Source organism: Bufo bufo, chromosome 11 (genome assembly GCF_905171765.1).
Source record: "Bufo bufo chromosome 11, aBufBuf1.1, whole genome shotgun sequence".
Classification (NCBI taxonomy): domain Eukaryota; kingdom Metazoa; phylum Chordata; class Amphibia; order Anura; family Bufonidae; genus Bufo; species Bufo bufo.
In genome coordinates, this window is record NC_053399.1 from 22,945,942 (window position 1) to 22,968,857 (window position 22,916).

A 22,916-nucleotide genomic window follows, 5' to 3' on the forward strand; every position below is an offset into this window, starting at 1 on the left:
GATGGGCGATAGATGTTATCTGTTACATTTAACCCCTTTAAGTTTCAAGGAAGACCACTCTGGGGGGGAGGGGAGTGAATACTTTATATTGTAAATAACTGTTTACATTGCCCGGACAGGGACTGCGCACGTCTTTACTTGATGAACCATGGACCACCATCAATATGTTCAAATAAATCTGCTACCTTCCATTGATACCATGGTATTCCTCGGGTGCGGTGATGTCGCTTGGGCAGAATTTAGCGCTGCTCGGGAATACGAATTCAATATGATATATATATATAAATAAGTGTAGGCGTAGAATAGAGCTGCAGCCTTTTTTTTAATTTTCAAATCTGCCCGGAAAAAACGAAAACTGCAATCTGATTGGCTGCTAGGGGCAGCGGCTCCATTTTGTGTCTGCGCTGGTCGCCATGCAGGGGGCCCAGCACGGTTATCAAATGAAAGCTCATCTCTAAACGGAAATGGTTTCTTGTTCTTGTGGATTATTCACAGAAGAGATGCAAGACCTCAATACTGAAATAAATGGCTACTCAGAAACCCGTTTTGGAAAGATTTTATATTGTGTGTCATAAAAATAAGATTTCTGCTTTAAAGGGGGTTTTCCAGGTGTCCAATATTGATGGTCTATCCTCAGGGTAGGCCATCGATATGTGATTGGTGTGGGTCAGACTCCTGGCACCCCTGCCAATTAGCTGTGGCACTCTGGTGAGCCGCCTCCTCACAGCGCCGTGCTTTGTATAGTGGCTGTGCTTGGTATTGCAACTCATTCACTTGAATGGGACTGAGCAGCAACCTAGGCCACTTGACGGATGGGCGTGACATCACTGGCCTTGGAAGAGGACGGAACACCAGAGCGCTTAGGGCCCTTCAAACAGCTTTAATGGGCTGGAATGCTGGGAGTTGGACCCTCATGATCAGATATTGGTAACCTATCCTGAGGATACATCATCGGTATTGTACTCCCAGAAATTCCCTTTAAAAGTCAACAATATAATAAACTGTTAAAGGGACAGTGTGCATGCAATACTTGGTGGAACGTACATAGTAGATTGCTATGGGAGCAGAGGCTGATTTTTTCGGGCTCATCAATACTGCTTGGAGATGCTGGTAAGGCCTCATGCACACAACCCTATCCATTTTGTGTTACACAAATCCCAGATCCGTAAAACTGATGCTGGCCCAGTGCATGCAGCCATTTCTTGCAGCCTGTAGAAATTGTCCTTTCCTTGTCCCAAAATGGACACGTTCTATTCTTTATTTTTTGTGGGGCAGTGGAACGGACATACGGAAGCAGACGGCACACAGTGAAATGAAAGGGTCTGCATCTGAGCTGCAAAAAATGGCGGATGGTATGCGCACTGAACATATGGTCGTGTACATGAGGCTGGATAGAGCGCTTGGACTTCCAGCCTACAGTATGGCTGAGGTGGTCTTATTGCATAGAAACCTTTTTGTAATGCTTTTACAGCTTTCCAATAGTAGGCCTGTAAGGCTACTTTCACACTTGCGGCAGAGGATTCCGGCAGGCAGTTCCGTCGCCGGACCCGGCAAACGGATGCATTTGTGAGGCGGCTCCGTCTCACAAATGCATTGCAATACCGGATCCGTCTCTCCAGTTGTCATCCGGAAAAACGGATCCGGTATTTATTTTTTTCTCATTTTTAAAGGTCTGCGCAGACCGCAAAACCGGATCCGTTTTGCCAGAACACTTGGGGCCGGATCCGGCATTCATGCATTTCAATGGAAATTAACTCCTTCCCGACACATGACGTACTATTACGTCATGGAAGCCACTGCGTTCCCGCAATTTGATGTAATAGTACGTCATTGTGATCGGGCAGGCACTGGAGCGGTGCGCGCGCGATCACTGCAGAGGCCAGGCAGTCCCTGGTAGCTGCCATCGCTGTAAAAGCCGATGCCGACGGATTAACCCCTTCTATGCCGCGGTCCGCGACATAGAAGGGGTGTGTGTCGGGTGAGGGAGCGCATAGAGTCCCCGCGCTGCTGTGGCCGGAACTCGATGTCTCAGAAGGCAGCCCGATGCCGTGCAGAGGCTGCCCAATGCCTTGCACGGCATCGGGACCTGCCTTCTACGGGTGCCGAGGAGATCCAGACTCGGGCACGTCTCCTAGGCAACCTGTTAGTGTATTACTCTGTGTCATACACTAACAGGCAATGCATTACAATACAGATGTATTGTAATGCATTGCAGAGGGGATCAGACCCACAAAAGTGAACATCAGAAATAAAGTAAAAAAATATGTTTTTACAAAAATTAATAAAGTAATAAAATTAATAAAGTAAAAAAGAAAAATAAACGCACCTTTCCCCTTATTTTATAATAAAAAACAAAACACATATTGGGTATCGCCGCGTCCATAATGACCGGCTCTCTAAATATATCACATGATCCACCCTGTCCCGATAAACACCATAAAAAAATAAATATATAAAAACTGTGTAAAAAAAAAAAAAAAAGCCATTTTTGTCGCCTTACATCACAAAAAGTGCAACACCAAGCGACCGAAAAGGTGTATGTCGCCCCCCAAAAAAAAAATATATAGCTCTCAGAACACTAAAACGTCATTTTTTTATTTATTTTTTCAAAACTATTATTGTGCAAAAGTGAAATACATAAAAAAATATACATATTAGGTATCGCCACGTCCGTAACAACCAGCTCTATAAAAATATCACATGACCTAACCCCTCAGATGAACACCGTAAAAAAATAAAAACTGTGTAAAAAAAAAAACAACAATTTTTGTCACCTTACAAAGATTGCAACACCAAGCGATCAAAAAGGCATATACTCCCTAGTACCAATCAAACCGTCACCTCATCCCGCAAAAAATGAGACCTTACCTAAGACAATTGGTCAAAGTATAAAAAGCCATGGCTCTCAGACTATGGATACACTAAAATATCATTATTTCGGTTTCAAAAATGCTATTATTCTGTAAAACCTAAATAAATAAGAAAAAGTAGACATATTGGGTATTGCCACGTCCGGAACGATCTGCTCTATAAAAAAGTCACATGACCTAATCCCTCAGGTAAACAATGTAAAAATAAATAAATAAAAACGGCGCTAAAACAACCAATTTTTTGGTCACCTTGCCCCATAAAGTGTAATAATGAATGATCAAAAAAGCATATGTACCCAAAAATGATACCAATAAAAATGTCAACTCTCCCTCAAAAAACGAGCCCCTGCACAAGACGATCGGCAGAAAAATAAAAAAATAGGGCGTTCAGAAAATGGAGATACAAAAACCTAATTTTTGTTTTCAAAAATGCTTTATTATGTAAAACTGAAATAATCATCATAGAAAGTAGACATATTTGATATCATTGCGTCCGTAACAACCTGCTCTATAAAAATAGCACATGATCTAACCTGTCAGATGAATGTTGTTAAAAATAAAAACTGTGCCGAAACATCCATTTTTTGGTTACCTTGTGTAATATAGAGCAATTAAAAATCATATGTACCCCAAAATAGTACCAATAAAACTGGCACCTTATCCCGTAGTTTCCAAAATGTGGTCACTTTTTTGAGTTTCTACTCTAGGGGTGCTTCACAGGGGCTTCAAATGGGACATGGCATCTAAAAACCAGTTCAGCTAAATCTGCCTCCCAAAAACCATATGGCGCTCCTTTCCTTCTGCGCAATACCGTGTGCCCTTACATCAGTTTATGACCACATGTGGGGTGTTTCTGTAAACCGCAGAATCAGGGTAATATTGAGTTTTGTTTGGCTGTTAACCCTTGCTTTTGCTACTGGAAAAAATTGATTCAAATGTAAAACTGCCCAAAAAGTAAAATTCTGAAATTTCATCTCCATTTTCCATCAATTCTTGTGGAACGCCTAAAGGGTTAACAAAGTTTGTAAAAATCAGTTTTGCATACCTTCAGGGGTGTAGTTTCTAAAATGGGGTCATTTTTGGGTGGTTTCTATTATGTTAGCCCCACAAAGTGACTTCAGACCTGAACTGGTTCTTTTTAAAAAGTGGGTTTTGGAAATTTTCCCGAAGAATTTCAAGATTTGCTTTCAAACTTCTAAGCCTTCTAACGTCCCCAAAAAATAAAATGTCATTTTCAAAATGATCCAAACATGAAGTAGACATATGGGGAATGTAAAGTAATAACTATTATATGAGGTATCACTATCTATTATAAAAGTAGAGAAATTGAAGTACAATGTGTCACCAGAAAACATTCTCAGAATGACTTGGATAAGTAAGTGTTCCAAAGCTATTACCACGTAAAGTGACACATGTCAGATTTGCAAAAAATGGCCTGGGCAGAAGAGCGAAAACTGGCCCGGGGTAGAAGGGGTTAATGCCGGATCCGGCAAGTGTTCAGGATTTTTGCCCGGAGATAAAACTGCAGCATGCTGCGGTATTTTGAACTGTTGCATGCTGAACAGATTGCTCTCCATTCAGAATGCATTAGGATAAAACGGATCAGTTTTTTTTTTTCCAGTGTTGAGACCCGGTGACGGAACTCAATACCGGAAAAGAAAAACGCTAGTGTGAAAGTACCCTTATACGTGTTATCCCTGTGCGGTTAGTTATCAAGTCCACAGTTGGGCCTGAATTTACAGCCATAATATGGTGCAAAAATGCATACGTATTCGGTCCTTAGGACCAATGCAAAAATTGCAGTTTGACTCCAATCAGATTTGCAATATCTCTTGTGGTTCAAAAGTTATCAACACAGAAAGTTGCATCAACAATTGGGAACGTTCCCTGTGATGCACAGCTATTTGAGGTGTTCAACGTGTTGTCCCTGGTGCTGAACACAGAACTTTTCAAACTTTCCGTGTTGATAACACTTGAGATATTGCAAATCTGATTGTGGCAATCTCTTTCTGAGAAAAAGTCTGGTCTTCTGATATGCTGCATGACCCCCTTCCCATTGGAAAAATTTGCCATTGATCCAATATGGTGACCATGTTCCGGACATAGCTGAAAAGATAGGCCCCCCTCACCTATTACTTACTGGGGTATTCAGACATTTAATTTCATATGATTAAAATGTATTTGCTGAGACTGTACTGTACTACCCCTGTCTAACTCTAGGGGGCAGTGGCATTCATTCTGAGGCTCGGAGAATATACATAATCAGTTGGGTCTGGACATTTTTTTTTTTTTTTTGGGTGGGTCTGATGCACCAGGCAGAAAAATGCAGCTGGACAGATAGCGCCGGGCTGATCCTATAGAGAACAATGGGATTGGTTCTACCTTCAGTTTCCCTCCGCCATGCCAGAAGGAAACTGAGCCGGATATATGTAAAGGAGGCCTAAGAGATCAACTGTGAAAGGTTAATCCAGCATTGTTACGGCCGCTGGCTGCATGATCCTTATTACATACTACACCTCCCAATGTCAATATTCATTAATCATAGAGGTTTGATTTCACTAAGCCTGGGCCAGCAAGCAGTCATTATAAGCTGATACAGCTGAACCGGTTTGCCCTGCACCTTTCTAATAGCCATGGCCTCCAACCTGTGGCTCTCCAGCAACACTACAACACCCAGCATGCCCTGATAACATCCACCCTGGTGGTTGCACCACAATTTGGCGACCACTCTTTTATAGCATAGGGGTCCTTTTAGTCTACCTACTAACCAGCGCCAATCGATAACAGCAGGATGCCGATCGGTGCTTGTTCCGTGTAGCAATCATTGCCCTGTAAGTGGATGAATGATCATTAACGTGATTGTTTATCCCCTGATGACACCAGGACGTGTGCTGCTGACAATCCAGCATTTTTATGTTCCAGTGCATGTGTTCGAGGCCCTGGTCTGATCAGAACTGTTAAACCGCACATGATGTAGGTGATTTTAAGCTGGCAAATACTTCAAGGGGTTGTCCCACCTTTAAATATATTCATGGTGTATAGATTGTCATTTAAATAAAAATAAATAAATCTGTGAACAGTTATGAAATTTAGTATGGCTCCACCTAGTGTTCTAGGTGTATAGGAATGCCAGCGTCCACACATGCTCAGTCGTGCTCTCCACAGCCGGTTCTCTACATAGTGATCTCCTACTCGCGTCAGGACAGCTAATGGAAACAGCTTGCCATCTTGCTTCCTCAAGAAAGGAGCAGAGACTCTGCAGTAGCATGGCGGTAGGTCTGAGAAGTGTCTTACTGCAGGGGAGATGGGGAGCATGTCAGCTGCCAGAGGGGGAAGGAGATTGATTCTGTTCCTTCAGCAGCAGCAAGGTGGACACATGGAAGCAAAAATGATGTAAAGTATATATATATTTTTTTTATGCTAGAAACACTGTAAATTACTTTTGGATGGTTATTACACAGCTTCTTTTTTATTTTATTTTTTTTATATAAAAATGATTCATGGGATAATGTTGTCAAGTTAGAAGGCATCTTCTATGATGAGGATTATAGTCTCATTGAAGCCAGCGACCTGGACGATGTGTCGGAGCCCTTTCTGCACACACCCAACTGGTAACGCCCAATTTTCTTTTTTATTGAAGACTACTGGTAATTCAAACATATACTTCTATTAGGAATAACAGAGGAATGTCAAAATAGGGTTATATGAAACACAGCTCTAGAATTATTATTACATGGAGAAAAAAAAACAGACAAGTCGGGGGAGGGGGCATGTCTAAATACAACCATTTCAGGAACCTTGATAATTGTTAAACAATAAAATAAAAGACAAGTTGGTTGCTTTTTGCTGTATATTTATTACATACGTTAAAGTGCGGCAGCGAGGAGGTCATGACCATAAATCCTGGAATGTTACAGGGCATCTGTCAGCAGTTTTGTACCTATGACACTGGCTGACCTGTTACATGTGCACTTGGCAGCTGAAGGCATCTGTGTCGGCATTGCTAAGAAAAATGTTTTAAAATATATGCAAATGAGCCTCTAGGAGCAATGGGGGTGTTGCCGTTACACCTAGAGGTTCTGGTCTCTCTGCAACTGCTGCTCCCTGTCCACTTTGATTGACAGGGCCAGGCGTGATCATGTTTCCACTGCCTGTCTCTGCCAATCAGAGTGCAGGGGGCGTGGCAGTTGCAGAGAGAGCAGAGCCTCTAGGTGTAATGGCAACGCCCCTGTTGCTCCTAGAGGCTCATTTGCATATATCAAAACATATTTTTTTTCTCAGTAATGCGGGCACATATGAACATGGGACCAACACAGGTGCCTTAAGCTGCCAAACGCACATGCAACAGGTCAGCCAGTGTCATAGGTACAAAACTGCTGACAGATGCCCTTTAAATGTCCCCCTAATATAAGTGTCCCTCAAAAACAATAGTCTAACACTGGGGGGGGGGGTCGGAGCTGGCGGACTGCTGTAGACATAGGCCCATTACTTGGAAACTTCTCTGACTCCTTACAGTTTCTTTTACCTAATGGGCCGTGTACTGTAGGTTATATTTCCTGGGCCGATGTGTAAAGGGTTCATGTGGTGTCAATGCCCTTCACTCCTTCCAGGTCTACAGTGTAGTAACAAGTAGACGGAGGAATATGAGGTGCAAAAATGACTTCCATAGTCCGTAAAACACCGCCGGTATGCGGTGAAGGCGCCATCATCTGTGTCCGAGAGACCATAAGCCTGATCAGTAGCTGGTTGGACCAGGAGATTCCCAGAGCTGGCTGCACCTTTTTACCTTGTAACCTGTGATGTGCAAAAAGAAAAGAGCTTCAGTCCGAATTTTTATATATGGGAGATGAGCGATGGTCTGAATGGTCAGCCACCCAACCAATAACAACAGCAAAGTGAATGGAGTTGAGCTACAGTACCAGACACGTGTCTAGTAAAACTACAACAAAGCGGCGGTATGGGTGGGGTTCCCCCAACTATAACCCTGCCGCCTTTTATAGTTTCACTAGATTGCTCCTTTCATCTATGGGTTGGATAAGGTGTTTGGTCAATCAGTACATTGTTCCCTAGGCACACTTAGGAGGGGAAAGGGTTAAAACACGCGCTGTCCTATGTACAATGTGGGCGGATGGAGTTTTCTACTTGAGAGACTGGGATTAGTTGTTTTGCAATGGTTGAGCTACAGCTCCGTGATACGCAGTGTGAACATGTATGTAGGACGTCTTACCCCAAGTGACTCGGGACAGAGTCTGCCTCCTTCATGGTGTCCGTGACCTAGTGAACAGGAGTAGAGTATTACATTATATGGTGTTAGGCTGTGTCCACAAGCCCATAATGTGGCCACACTGTATGGCGGCAACATCCCGACCACCACACCTCTACTGAACCGTACACTTAGATAGTGGTCTGACCCCCCCCCCCCCCCCCCCCACTGATCAAGGATTGACGGCCTATCCTAAGGACAGGTCATCAATCTTTACGTCCATATTCTGGAGCTGTAAGGGCTCTGTGCCTGTGCTGTGGACCGGTCCGTAATGCACTGGCACCGGCTGTGTGCACTCCTGGTGCGGATGCGGACCCGTTGACTTGAACGGCTTCGCGATCTGCAAAATACAACAAAAGATAGGACACGTCTTATATTTTGCAGTGCGGAGGCACGGACCCGAAATCCCATGGAATCACTTAGTGGTGCTTCCGATCCAGGACTCTGCTCCACAAAAAAATAGGATATGACCAATCTCTGGCTGTATCTGGTGGATTGCAGACCCATTCTAGTCAATGCACCATGGAGTGCACATGGCCAGTACCCTTATATTGCAGACCGGCCGATTACGGTCCGCCATGAGTGCACGGAGCCCTTATGTTCGTCTGCATGAGCCCTAAGGTTCGGTGAGGCCCTCCTGACATTACTACATGGGGGCCCTATTAGCGCAGGGCAATACCTGATTGATGCAGAATACAGGTGCTGAGAAGCTGGTGCTGAGATGGTGGAGTTTGGCCCCGAGGGACTGCAGATGCTTTGCTTTTAGGGCAGCGTCCTTGGCAGCAAATTCGCAGCGAAACAAAGCCGCAATAGAGTCAATGACTATCAGGCGAATCTGACCGCGGCGGAGGAGGATGGGAAGTTTCTTAGTAATGCAGTCAGTGAGCATGTCCTACAACAGGAATTACAGAGGTAAAAATGAGCAAGAACAGAGAAAAACCATAGGGAGAGATCTTTCAAAACTGTTGCTAAGAGTACTTTCACACTAGCGGCAGGGGACTCAATGGGCACGGAGCGGCAGTCCGGGGGCGCACGTGAACTAGCGGCAGGACGGATCCGACAGGCTGTTCACCCTCCGGAACAGCCTTCCGCAGTCCCCTGCCGCTAGTGTGAAACTAGCATAAGGAAGGTGGAGCAACGTTTTTTTTTTTTAAATAAAACCCCCCCATGGTTTCCAAAGTTATTTTAATGAAGGTTTAAAGGGGTAGTGCCAAGTTTTTACATTATTCTCTCTCCACAGGACGGGATAAATCAGCTGATCTCTGGGGATCTGACCGCTGGGACCACCACCGATTGTGAAAATAGGGGTCCTGTTCCCCCTTTCTGGGGATCTGTCCCAGCGGTCAGATCACCCAGCCATCGGCTAGTTATCCCCTATCCAGCCTGGTGGAGTTCACCGGATCCCTGTTGACTATAATGGGATGTGGCAGCGATCCAGACGCTTTCCAGCATAAATGTCGGGTTTCAGCCGGAAAAATACTGCTGCATGCAGCATTGTTTGTCTAGCCAACAACCAGTATTTATGACGGATCGGCAAGCGAATGCGTCCTTAGTCCTACTCCATAACTAACCCTTCTTTTTTATGCACCGTCAAGAGGCTGTGTCTGCTATGGTATTGCAGCTCAGATCTATTGAAATGAATGGGAATGAGCTGCAATACCACACACAACCTGAGAGCAGGTGTGGCGCTCTTTTTTTTAAAAAGAAGGCAGACATTTTACCTAAACTTATAACTGTGAAGCGAATGTAATGCATTTGCAATCCACAGCACTTACTATATCGGCTGCGTGCTCGATATAAATTCTATCTCCAAATCGGATGCTGCGAGTGATGTCGAGCGGGACGTCCGATCTCAGTTTGTGCTGGGATTTAATCAACTGCTGCAGTCGCTTGCTTGGAAAGGAGTCTTCTGTGCAGATGTACACAGCCCCTGTGCAATACATAGGTTATACAGGGCACAGAGAACGCCACCTGTAGATGTATATACAGCATATATAGTGTGTAATATACGTACCTGCTCCAAGACCTCCATACTCTGCGGGGTACTGCACAGACAGGCACAGCTGCAAAGCTATCTGGGTTTTCCCTGCGGAGCTTTCTCCAGCCAGTTCTGTAATGCCCACTATGGGGACCCCCCCTCGCAGGAAATGATTCAAGATGCTGCAGCCGAGGCTCAGCTTCTGGTGCTGGGTTGGGAATCCGTCCTTGTCCCTGTATAACTGCAACGCTGTCAATGAGAATCAGAAACAATTCATCTGTGTTCTGCAGGAACACAAGCACGATACATGGTAAATGTCCATTTACAGCTCCGTACTCTTTCCCAGGTTCCCTAAATGGGCAGATCTGTAGAATGAAGGTGAGCGACAACTGTAACGGTGGTGATCTTGATGTACTGTATATGTCCACGTATAATAGCATCTAAAAGAAACACTGTCCTAGTTGTCTAAGGATTAGAAAATACAGCTGCTTTCTTCCAAAAACAGCGCCGCTCCTGCCCCCTGGTTGTGTGTGGTATTGCAACTCAGCCCCATTAACAGGTGTGGAACTGTCTCTGGAAAAAGGCAGCCATAGTTTTCTAATCTTGTACAACCCTTGTAACCCATTCCCGACCTTCACTGCTGACACACTCCAGCCACATGAGGTCTAGCATTGTCTTGCATTAGGAGGAACCCAGGGCCAACCGCACCAGCATATGGTCTCACAAGGGGTCTGAGGATCTCATCTCGGTACCTAATGGCAGTCAGGCTACCTCTGGCGAGCACATGGAGGGCTGTGCGGCCCTCCAAAGAAATGCCACCCCACACCATTACTGACCCAATGCCAAACCGGTCATGCTGGAGGATGTTGCAGGCAGCAGAACGTTCTCCACGGCGTCTCCAGACTCTGTCACGTCTGTCACATGTGCTCAGTGTGAACCTGCTTTCATCTGTGAAGAGCACAGGGCGCCAGTGGCGAATTTGCCAATCTTGGTGTTCTCTGGCAAATGCCAAACGTCCTGCACGGTGTTGGGCTGTAAGCACAACCCCCACCTGTGGACGTCGGGCCCTCATATCACCCTCATGGAGTCTGTTTCTGACCGTTTGAGCAGACACATGCACATTTGTGGCCTGCTGGAGGTCATTTTGCAGAGCTCTGGCAGTGCTCCTCCTGTTCCTCCTTGCACAAAGGCGGAGGTAGCAGTCCTGCTGCTGGGTTGTTGCCCTCCTACGGCCTCCTCCACGTCTCCTGATGTACTGGCCTGTCTCCTGGTAGCGCCTCCATGCTCTGGACACTACGCTGACAGACACAGCAAACCTTCTTGCCACAGCTTGCATTGATGTGCCATCCTGGATAAGCTGCACTACCTGAGCCACTTGTGTGGGTTGTAGACTCCGTCTCATGCTACCACTAGAGTGAAAGCACCGCCAGCATTCAAAAGTGACCAAAACATCAGCCAGGAAGCATAGGAACTGAGAAGTGGTCTGTGCTCACCACCTGCAGAACCACTCCTTTATTGGGGGTGTCTTGCTAATTGCCTATAATTTCCACCTGTTGTCTATCCCATTTGCACAACAGCATGTGAAATTGATTGTCACTCAGTGTTGCTTCCTAAGTGGACAGTTTGATTTCACAGAAGTGTGATTGACTTGGAGTTACATTGTGTTGTTTAAGTGTTCCCTTTATTTTTTTGAGCAGTGTGTGTGTGTGTGTGTGAGATAGATATATAGATATATATATAGATAGATAGATATGTGATTCCCACCGATCTGATAATGATGACCTACCCTGAGGATAGGTCATCAACATAAAGCCCCTGCACAACCCCTTAGATACCGCGGTCAATGCTGACCACGGCATCTAAGGGGTCTACAGAGGGAAGGGGCTCTCTCTCAACCCATTGACGACCTGCAATGCGATCGCAGAGTGCAGATGGTTGTCATGGCAGCCAGACGCCTATGAGCCTCAACCTCTAAAGGCCTAATAGTGCTCCTTCCCTTCTGAGCCCTGCAGAGGTGTCCATGCAGTAGTTTACAACCACATATGGAGTGTTGCCATATTCTGGAAAAAATGGGTAACCAATTGTAGGGTCCCTTTTCTCCTGTTTAACCCTTGTGAAAATGAAAAATGTGGGGCTAAAGCATAATTTTACTGTAAAAAAAAAAGTCATTTTTCGTTTTCACAGCCGAGTGTTTCTAAATTTAATAAAAAGCCTGTGGGGTCGAAACACTCATTACATACACCCTTCAAATTCTTTGGGCGGTGTAGTTTCCAAAATGGGGTTACTTTTTGGAGGTTTATGTCAATCCAAATTTACCACTAACATGAAGCGCTAGGTGTTATGTGAAACATTGTCAAAATGGTTCGGATAAGGCCTCATGCACACGACAGTATTTTTTTGCGGTCCGCAAAAAGCTGTTCCGTGATCCGTTTTTGTTTCCGTGTGTCTTCCTTGATTTTTGGAGGATCACCAGACATGAAAAGTGAAAAAAAAAAAATCGAAGTTAAGTTTGCCTTGCAAATGATAGGAAAAAAACGGACGCGGATGACAATCTTGTGTGCCTCCGTGTTTTTTTCACGGACCCATTGACTTTAATGGGTCCGCGAACCGTTGTCCGTGAAAAAAATAGGACAGGTCATATTTTTTTGACGGACTCGAAACACGGATCACGGACGCGGATGACAAATGGTGCATTATCCGAGTTTTCAACGGACCCATTGAAAGTCAATGGGTCCGCAGAAAATCACGGAAAACAACAACGGTCGTGTGCATGAGGCCTAAGTAAAAGCGTTCCAAAGTTATTGCCACATGAAGTGACAGATGTCAGATTTGCAAAATTAGGCTTTCCGTGTCCGTGATGACATCAGTGACAAGGTGGTCAGTGGTTCATCCGTGAATGATCCGCGTTTGATGTGCGTGTCCAATTTTTGCCCTCCATCAGTATTCCACGGACACTGCTAGGCTGAAAGAGCATTTCCTAGCAACAATCCGTGAAACATGGATGAAACATGGATGGAATCCGTTTTTATTCACGGACCCCTAGACCATAATGGGCGTGACGGATCCGTAAAACACAGACATAAATAGGAGCATGCATCCGTGGCTGGGAACGTTCCTTTAAAATGGAACTCTACCTCCCTTTACTGAGGCATTTAAAGAAACCCTCTGGGAAAACTGGATACACAGTATTAGCCCTAGTACATGGCCGGGGGGGGCGGAGCATGACACAGAAATTCAAAGATCACCAAGGTTAGATGTCATGCCCCTCCCCTTCAGGCTCATCAATGGGCATAACACAGAATATTGCGGTCATTGCATCCTTGCTCAGTTTGCATCCTATGGGCTCACTTCCTGGGGAGTTTGTTGTTCTACAGGGAAGAAAATCTGAGCAAGAAGAGCTGCAGTGTAAAGCAAGGGGGGAGAACAGAGATGTAGCCTGCATCTCTATTGAGACAGCTGAGTTTCAGACTACCGCAGACGCCTACAGACAATGCAGCTATGTGGCAGTCACTGATCACAGGTGTGCCATCGCGAACTGAGCGGAAATAAAGGGCAGGTAAGTGTCACCCATACATTATATCCTAGATTTGAAGAAAGCTTAGTTATGGTACTTTTATAAAAATCATAGAAAATTTACCTGTAATCACTTTTTTATCCTTTTGCAAAGTAACAGCGGCTGCTTTCTGTATGTGCTGGACATCGGGGATGGACAGATGGGTAATTCTCTGCAGATCCACCACGGAGTAAGTTAAGATGTCGGCCACAGATTTGATGTTTGCTGTAAAGATAAAGCAACATTTCATATAGTAACAGAAGACGGGAGCCCCGGCCTGAGCATGTGCCATAATGCAAAATAATGTGCACGAAAAACACAATGTCGCCTGCGTCGTATGAGGACGCTGCACTGATGCTGACACCATATCTACCTGTCTATGCCGCGATACATATCCACTGCCATATCGCCGCTGCTAAGCTCCTTGGATGTTAACTTCCTATTTGACGCCGCTGCAGCCAATCTCTGGCCACAGCTTTGACCTGCTCCCCTTGTGCCAAATGGTCATGTGATGCAAGGGAAGCAGGTCACCGCTGCAGCCAACAATTGGCTGCAGCAGCGTCAAACAGGAAGCCCAGCAGGGCAGCGGAGGCCAGGGAGCAGGTAAATATACTTCCCTTCGCAGGTCTGCTCATTAGGGGGTTTGTCAACACCCCCCCCCCCCCTCCAAAAGTGAACGAACCCTTAAGGCTCCATTCACACATCCGTATGTGTTTTGCGGATCCGCAAAACACGGACACCGGCAATGTGCGTTCCGCATTTTGCGGACCGCACATCGCCGGCACTCTTATAGAAAATGCCTTTTCTTGTCCGCAATTGCGGACAAGAATAGGACATGTTCTATTATTTTGCGGAAACGGAAGTGCGGCTCCGCAAATGCGGATAGCCCATTCCGGCCCCATTGAAAATAATTGTGTTCGCACAGAAAATGAATGTGTTCGCGGTAATTAAATGCTTTAGATGCCGTGATTGAGTGCGATCACGGCACCTAAATGCGCAAAAACCCGGAAGCGCTTCCTACCTATGCCCCCGTGTGTCCAATCCGGGCTTAAGTAGTTATGCTGAATACTGGTAGCCTTAAGGCTGGGTTCACACGGGCGTGACGGATTGGCTCAGGATGCGCTCAGGATGCGTTCAGGGTGCGTTCAGTGAAACTCGCACTATTTTGGAAGCAAGTTCAGTCAGTTTTGTCTGCGATTGCGTTTAGTTGTTCAGTTTTTTCCGCGCGGGTGCAATGCGTTTTGATGCGTTTTTCACGCGCGTGATAAAAAACTGAAGGTTTACAAACAACATCTCTTAGCAACCATCAGTAAAAAACGCATCGCACCCGCACTTGCTTGCGGATGCAATGCGTTTTTCACGCAGCCCCATTCACTTCTATGGGGCCAGGGCTGCGTGAAAAACGCAGAATATAGAACATGCTGCGATTTTAAAGCATGGCAGAAGTGATGCGTGAAAAAAAAACGCTCATGTACACAGACCCATTGAAATGAATGGTGCCGGATTCAGTGCGGGTGCAATACGTTCACCTACCGCATTACACCCGCGCGGAAATCTCGCCCGTGTGAACTCAGCCTTACTGAGTAAGCTAACAGTATTCAAACTGCAATTCTTATTTTGGCCACCAGATGGCAGGCCAAAATAAGAAATGAGCAAAAGTAAGCAAAATAAGCGAATAGATTCCTGATAAACCAAAAAAAGTTTTTTTTTTATGTAATAAGCTCATATATGAGGCACATAATGATCACAAAAAATTAAAAAAGTTAAAATATATACAAAAAATATATAAACGTTTAAATCACCCCTCCTTTTCGTATAATTAAAAAAGAAATACCTAAATAACAATAAATATAAACATCATGGATTATCACCGCGACGGAAAATGCCCATACTATTAAAATAGAAAAAAAAAATCCAATACGGCGAATGGCGTAACGGAAAAAAGGGTCAAAATGGCCGATTTGCCATTTTTTCATTGCTTCTCTTACCCAATTTTTTTTTTATAAAATGTGATCGAAAAGTCACGCATACTCCAAAATGGTATTAATTAAAAGTACAGATTGTTCCGCAAAAAATGAGCCCCTAAACAGCTCAGTAGACATAAGTATAAAAAAGTTCTGGGGGCCTGAATATGGTGATATTAAAAAAATCTATACATATATTTCTCAAAGTTTAAATTTATTTTGACACTATTTAGACATAAAGAACCTATACATATGGGGTATTGTTGTAATCGTACTGACCCAGAGAATGAAGGGCATGGATCCGTTTTGCCGTTAAAAAAACGCCGTGGGAACAAAACCCCTAAAACGGTGGAGGGATTGCGTTGTTTTTTTTTTTTTTTTGCAATTCCACCCCATTTGGAATTCTTTTACCGCTTCCCACAACATTTTATGCCATACTTAATGGTGGCATTAGAAAGTACAACTTGTCCCGCAAAAAACAAGCCCTCATACAGCTATGTGACTGGAAAAACAAAAAAGTTATGGCTCACGGAAAATAGGGAAGAAAAATGAAAACGCAAAAACGAAAAAAAAAAAAAAAAACTCCTGTATTCACCACTGCGCTTTTACTTTTTGGAGCCAAGTGTCCGAGTAACGGCCTCAATCCATACCGCCTGCTACGCGACATGACCGGCTATACGTAAAGAATCTTACCCTTATTAAGGGAGGCAGTGACTTGAGGATTCAAATCCAAGTGCTCCCAGTCCATGTCTTCAAGGAACACACTGTAAAGAGACAACATGCAAGTGTCACAGTATCCAGTATATACCCGGGCCCCCTCCAATCACAGGGCAGCTTTCATTTCTCAAAGGAATACTGTCAGGTTGAACATGGTGTTTGAGCTGCAGGCAGCATGTTGTAGAGCAGGAGGAGCTGAGCAGATTGATATATAGTTTTATGGGAAAAGATTCAGTAAAACTTGTAATTTATACATTTATATCTCCGCTCATTCTGGGCTCTTAAGTCCGGGAGGCGGTCCTATCAGTGATTGACAGCTCTCTCTGTATACACAGCCATAGAGGACAGCCTGTCAATCACTGATAGGACCGCCTCCTGGACTTCAATGTTCAGAATGAGCAGGAATTTAAATGTATAAATAAAGTTATACATAATCTTTAACCATAACACTATATAGCCTCCTGCTGCATTTTCATAATGACAGGTTCCCTTTAAGATGCATTTGGGGAGAGGAGATAAAGTAAAAACTAATGAAAAAGTAAATATCCAATGAGTTTACAGCTTTCGTTTTTTTTCAGTGCAGTTCAGATATGAAAGCTGCGATTTGATTGGTCGCTAAGCTGTCTCTATGCTGGGTACCTTAGCCACCCGCACCAAAACTTACCAAACAGCGAGCCGCCGCTTGTGTAGATGGCGGGCTTTGCCCCCCAACCAATGGCGGTAGAGACAAATAAAAGTTGCCCTCCAATCAGAGGACACGCGCTCTACCACGTGGTCGGCCGCTCCCCGCAAATCTCTGCCTTCGCATTGGCTACGATTTTCTGTCAACAAAGACCGCGTGACCTAGCCTGTCACCTGCGATTGGTCACGATGGGCTGTCAAAAACTCGATTCGCGCGGATTGGTTCATGCCCATTAACTCTGTCATTGCCGGTCGGCCAATTAGACCATTATGAAGAGCCAGGGTTTGGTTCACCGTGTAAAGAGTTAAGCGCCTTTCCCCCAATCAGAGATCACGTCCAGGTCTCTGCTCTGTTCTGATTGGTCGCCTGGAACGTGTCAGTCACGGGAGAGCTGAAACCTGATTGGCTGAGCGGCTGCTTCGGTGGTGTGAGAGAGTAAAGAAGATGTCCACCGACCGAGATGGAAAGAAGCTGGTCCGGTCCCCCAGCGGTCTCCGCATGCTCCCCGAGAACCGGGCGCTTGTAAGTCCCTTCTGCCTGGAGGAGCCGCAGTGGGTACCGGATAAAGAGGTAGGAGCCGCCGCTCCCGGGGCTGTGCGGGTAGCAGGGGCCACAGGAGTTGGCTGACTTTCCCTCTGCCTTCCTCTCCAGTGCGGGGGTTTGTGTTGTTTCACCCCAAAACTAATTAAACTCTTGTCATGCCTAGTGAGGTAGAACTACAAGTCCCAGCATGCCCTGTCAGCGGTGTAGTTGTGCCCTGTGAGCTGCGTGACACATGTCTGTAGCCCTAGCCTAAGGGAACCTGTCGTCAGCTTTGTGGGTGTGAGACGGCAGGACGCGTCTCAAGTCTGGATCCGCGCCGCCGTCCGGTGTGGGGTCCGGGGTGCGGGCCGCGGGCCGGTGTGGGGTCCGGGCCGCGGGCCGGTGTGGGGTGCGGGCCGGTGTGGGGTCCGCGCCGCGGGCCGGTGTGTGGGGTCCGGGGTGCGGGCCGGTGTGGGGTCCGGGCCGCGGGCCGGTGTGGGGTGCGGGCCGGTGTGGGGTCCGGGCCGCGGGCCGGTGTGGGGTCCGGGCCGCGGGCCGGTGTGGGGTCCGGGCCGCGGGCCACGATGTTTGTGCAGAGCTTTGCTTTGCTGCAGGATTTTAAGACACAATGGGAGTTGTAGTTTTGCAGCAGCTTTAGAACTGCAGGTTGGATCTCATAGATGTGCAGCATAAGTGCTTGTTCATAAGTAGCAAAACCCGCCGATGTCTCCTTATGCAATGCACAGGGCGAGATCTGCAGAAATTACACAGTAAAAAAATCCCTTTTTCTTGCAAATTTTGGGGTGAAATCCACGCCTTATTTTACATGGACGTAAAGCGACGACACAGGTGTGCGGTTCTAAGATCCATCGTCTTCTTTCTCACAGTCCCCTTACTTCACGCTGCAGGCGGTCCCGTGGGTTTTGCAGCCTCCCCTTCCCTCCTGATGACTGGTTCCAGTTATCTTAGTTTCAGGAATAATGATACACAGATTTATACAATATTTCAAACTTTTCTGAAACTTTATAGGGACTTTTTTGGAACCTTGGGCTGTGTAAGTCCTTGTAGCAGGTGAGGTGAGTGGAGACGCCCAGTCTTAGGTAGGTACTGTATTTGCTGATGTCAGCAGGTTTACAGCAGGTAACATGAATATATAAGCCAGGTCTTACACGTCACTTGACAGCAGTAGTCGCAGCAGAGCCCCCCCCAATTGGTCACAGCGGGTTCTCCTGCTTTCTGTAGTAGTCACAAGAAGATCCCCTTTCTACCAGTAGTCACCCCACTAGTCGCAGCGGGGCCTCCTCTCTCCAGCATTCTCAGCATGAATTATCTTTCCAAATGGCAAATACCCCCCTCCCCACTGTCTGTGCAGAGTATATCTGTGCTCCTCCTTGCCACCGACAGTCTCGTCGGTAACCGTCGGCACATCCTACCCGTTTCCCCCCAGCAGTCACAGTTGACCTTCACATGTATTTGCAGCAGGGCTCCTCCCTTGTGCTCCCTGTACACAGGTGCAGATTTACATGCATTGAAAAGGGTGAAATCCACACAAAGAATTGGCGCGCTGCAGATTTCATAATCCCCACGGCAGGTCAATTTCTGCACGGAATGAAGAAGAAAGGGCGCATGAGATTCATACGCTTTGCTGGTACTGTATTAGGCTGCATTCACACAACCGTATGAATACGTCCGCATCCGTTCGGGGCGCAGACCCATTCATTTCTATGGGGCCGCAAAAGATGCGGACAACGCGCTGTGTGCTGTCCGCATCCGTGGTTCCATGCCGTGACCCCGCAAAGGAAATAGAACATGTCCTATTCTTGTCCGCAATTGCGGACAAGAATAGGCGTCTTCTATTATAGCCGCAGCATGTGCGGTCCGTAAATCCGCAAAACACAATGTTCGTGTGAATGTAGCCTCATGCTGCGGTTTTTCTGCACGAGGATACATTGTGTGTAATCTGCAACGTGTGGCGGTAGCTTTCAGGTAACTTCACACGCGGATTCCGTGTCTGTGCGCAGGTACGCTGAGGCTGTGTTCCTCACTCCAGTCCTCAGGGCCCACCTGCCAGTCAGGATTTGAGAATATCCCACAGAATGAATACCTGCAGTAAGTCCTGATGTATTGACACTAATTCTGTCACCTGCTGCATACTAAGGGTACTTTCACACTAGCGTTATTCTTTTCCGGCATGGAGTTCCGTCCTAGGGGCTCAATACCGGAAAAGAACTGATCAGTTTTATCCTAATGATTTCTGAATGGAGAGCGATCCGTTCAGGATGCATCAGTTCAGTCCCTCTTATGTTTTTTGGCCGGAGAAAATACCACAGCATGCTGCAGTTTTCTCTCCGGCCAAAAATCCTGAACACTTGCTGGATCTGGCCCCCAGACAAACAGATCCGGTTTTGCAGTCTGCACATGTGTAGAAAAAAATAAATTCCAGATCCGTTTTTCCGGATGACAACCGGAAAAAGACGGATCCGGTATTGCAATGCAACCGTTTGCGTCCGGATATCCTCAGGATAGGTCATCAATATCTAATTGGAGGGGGTCTGACGCCATACCTGTAATTAAACCGCTCACCACTGCAATTGCTGCGGCAAGCAGGAAAACAGAGCAGAGAAGGCGGCGCTCGTATGAGCGTTGCTTTGTCTTCAAACAGCTGATCGCCGGGGGTGCCAGGAGTCGGACCCCCGCCGATCTGATATTGATGACCTGTGCAGAGGATGGGTCATCAGTAGTAAAAAGTGGACAACCCCTTTAACCCTTTCCCATAAAACTGTATATCAGTCTGCTCGGCTCCTCCTGCTCTGTCCCCTGCTGCCTGCAGATTGCACTACATAGTAATGCCAGTAATATTGATGGCCTATTCCCAGGATAGGTCAATATCTGATCGGTGGGGGTCTGACTACCAGCACCCCCGCCGATCAGCTGTATGAAGGGGAGGCGGCGCCTGTACAAGCACTACTTCCTTTTTACACTGCGCATCGTCTCGTTTGCAGCGGTGGCGTCGTGTAATTAGAAGTTCCCTGTCCCATTCAAGTGAATGAAACAAGCACTTGTTATTACACTGCGCCGCCGAGACAATGCACAGAGTAAGGCTACATGCACACGACCGTAGCTGTTTGGCGGTCTGCAATTTGCCATTCGTTTAATTTTTTTGCGGATCCGTTGTAGCAATGCCTAAAACGGACAAGAATAGGACATGTTCTATTTTTTTTTTTTTTTTGCGGGGCTACGGAACGGACATACGGATGCGGACAGCACACGGTGTGCGGTCCGCATTTATTGCGGACCCATTGAAATGAATGGGTCTGCATCCTATCCGCAACAAAAAAAACTGAATGGACACGGAAACAAACAACGTTCGTGTGCATGTGGCCTAACCGTGAAGATGAAGTGGAGCTCGCATGAGCGGTGCCTCCTCTTCAAACAGCTGATCGGCGGGGGTGCCGGGAGTCGTACGTGCCTTGTATTAACTTTATCAACATGATAAATGCCATTTGCTGAAGTGAGACAACCCCTTTAAGTACCCCGCGGTTGTGTAAGCGCTGGCCCTTTAAGATCCAGGGGGAGTGCACGGGAAGAAGAGGGGTGAGGGGGTCGGGCCTGCACCACTGGAACAGCTGTGTCTGGTTCTGGTGTACTGCAATCCTCTGATAGACAGAGTTTGACTCCAGGGACCGGATGTCACTAAGGGCTCATGCACACGACCGTGCCGTTTTTTTGCGGTCTGCAAATTGCGGGTCCGCAAAAAACGGATGCTGCCCGTGTGCCTTCTGCAGTTTGCGCAACGGAACAGGAGGCCCATTATAGAAATGCATATTCTTGTCCGCTAAACGGACATGAATAGGACAGGACTCTGCGGTGCCACGGAACGGAGCAACGGATGCGGACAGCACACAGACTGCTGTCCGCATCTTTTGCGGACCCATTGAAATGAATGGTTCTGTATACGGAATCAAAATACGGCCCGTATACGGAACGCAAAAAAAACGTTCGTGTGCATGAGGCCTAAGGGTACAACCACACGTTCAGGTTTCCTGATGATGCAGTTTTGGGAGCCAAAACCAGGCGTGAAATCAAAAAAGAGTAGACGTCGTATCTGTCCATTATACCTGCTCTACTTTTAGGATCTATTCCTGATTTTGGCTTCCAAAACTGCATGAGAACCTGACCTTGTGGCCGTGCCCTATAGGCCGTCGGGAGAAAAGTCCCCAAAAACCCCTTTAATGTTACTGAAAAAATCAATTCAGACCAGTGTGATCAGTCTTCTCATGGACGCTTTTGTATATTCCTTTCTTTCTTTTTTTTAAACTCTTTTATTGCCACGTTTGCTACTCTGTGAGACCCTCTATTTCCCGCCATACGGATCACTTTCCTCCTGTACTGTTGTTGGGGATCTCTATTCGTTTCTCCCCTGACCGGTTCAGCTCTGTTTTTTCAGGTATTGAGCGCTGGTTCTCGGCTCCATCATCGGCTTTATGGCCTTTCACCAGGTTTCAATGCTTGTAAAATTGTGTTTGGAAAGCAGGCGGAGGACAGCGCTCACATCACAGCGCACACTTAGCAGGTTTATTGCAGGTTTTTTTGCTGTGAGTTTCCTGGTGTTGACGTCAGCAGGTTGTGCACTGTATGGCTGTTTATACCTGTTTTGAACTATTACCTTTCAGACAGCCTTAGGCTAATTAACGTCTTTCCATGTTGGTCCCATGTTCATATGTGCCCGCATTGCTGAGAAAAATGATGTTTTAATATATGCAATGGGGGCCTGTGTGACCCTAGACCCCCCAGGGGTGCTGCAGCTTGACACACATTTTTTTGGGGGCGCCACTGTTAGCGCATCGCCCACCTCACCCCTGATCAGCTTCGTACCGCTGATCAGCGTGTTTGAATCTTTATTATATATTTTATTTTTTATTTTTATTTTTTACACTTTTTGGGATTTTAAATTATTTTTTTTTGTTAGGTGTAGGTCAAAGTCTGTGAACACCCGTCCCCCACACACTCCCTTATGGCCCGCCAGACGTTCTCGGCCAGGGAGGCATACGCCCTGCTTGCCTCCGACTCCGAGAGCCCCAGTGAGGACGAGGATGACCCGACTTTCCTTTTGTCATCCGTGTCCTCCTCATCATCTAGCTATGATGAGCCCCCAAGACGGCGGAGACGCTGCCAGGCGGAGCAAGGGGACCGCCATGCTAAGGACCCTGTGGCCCACACTAGTACGAGCAGCTCTGGGGCTCGTACTAGTTTTCCGGCCCACCAGTTAAGTCCACCGGAGCCCCCTACCGGTGAACTTGTCTGGTGTACCCCAGAGCGTTTTGAGCCCGTGATTCCTGAGTTTGTAGGCCAACCAGGAATCCAGAT

The 22,916-nt window shown here is 46.5% G+C and overlaps 2 protein-coding genes and 1 long non-coding RNA gene across 4 annotated transcripts in view; 2 read left to right on the forward strand and 1 right to left on the reverse strand.

The window, feature by feature from the left end:
- The window catches only part of LOC120981392, a 643,721-nt gene that overhangs the window by 68,247 nt on the left and 552,558 nt on the right, over positions 1-22,916 (forward strand). The window lies entirely within an intron of this gene.
- Positions 6,667-17,069, reverse strand: XRCC3 (X-ray repair cross complementing 3). Its single transcript, XM_040410887.1, has 8 exons — positions 17,010-17,069; positions 16,322-16,392; positions 13,749-13,889; positions 10,148-10,360; positions 9,909-10,063; positions 8,813-9,025; positions 8,098-8,144; positions 6,667-7,664 (listed from the first exon to the last, which is right to left on the reverse strand). The coding sequence occupies exons 2-8, from the start codon at positions 16,374-16,376 to the stop codon at positions 7,448-7,450; spliced, it is 1,041 nt and encodes a 346-aa protein (XP_040266821.1). The 5' UTR covers positions 16,377-16,392; positions 17,010-17,069; the 3' UTR covers positions 6,667-7,447.
- Positions 17,330-22,916, forward strand: part of ZFYVE21 (zinc finger FYVE-type containing 21) — a 47,941-nt gene continuing 42,354 nt past the window's right edge. Inside the window, exon 1 of one of the 2 annotated variants that reach the window (XM_040410888.1) lies at positions 17,330-17,597. In XM_040410888.1, coding sequence (XP_040266822.1) covers positions 17,472-17,597 — 126 coding nt within the window. In that variant the 5' untranslated portion in view covers positions 17,330-17,471. The remainder of the gene's footprint in view (positions 17,598-22,916) is intronic. The other variant, XM_040410889.1, reaches the window with a different exon arrangement.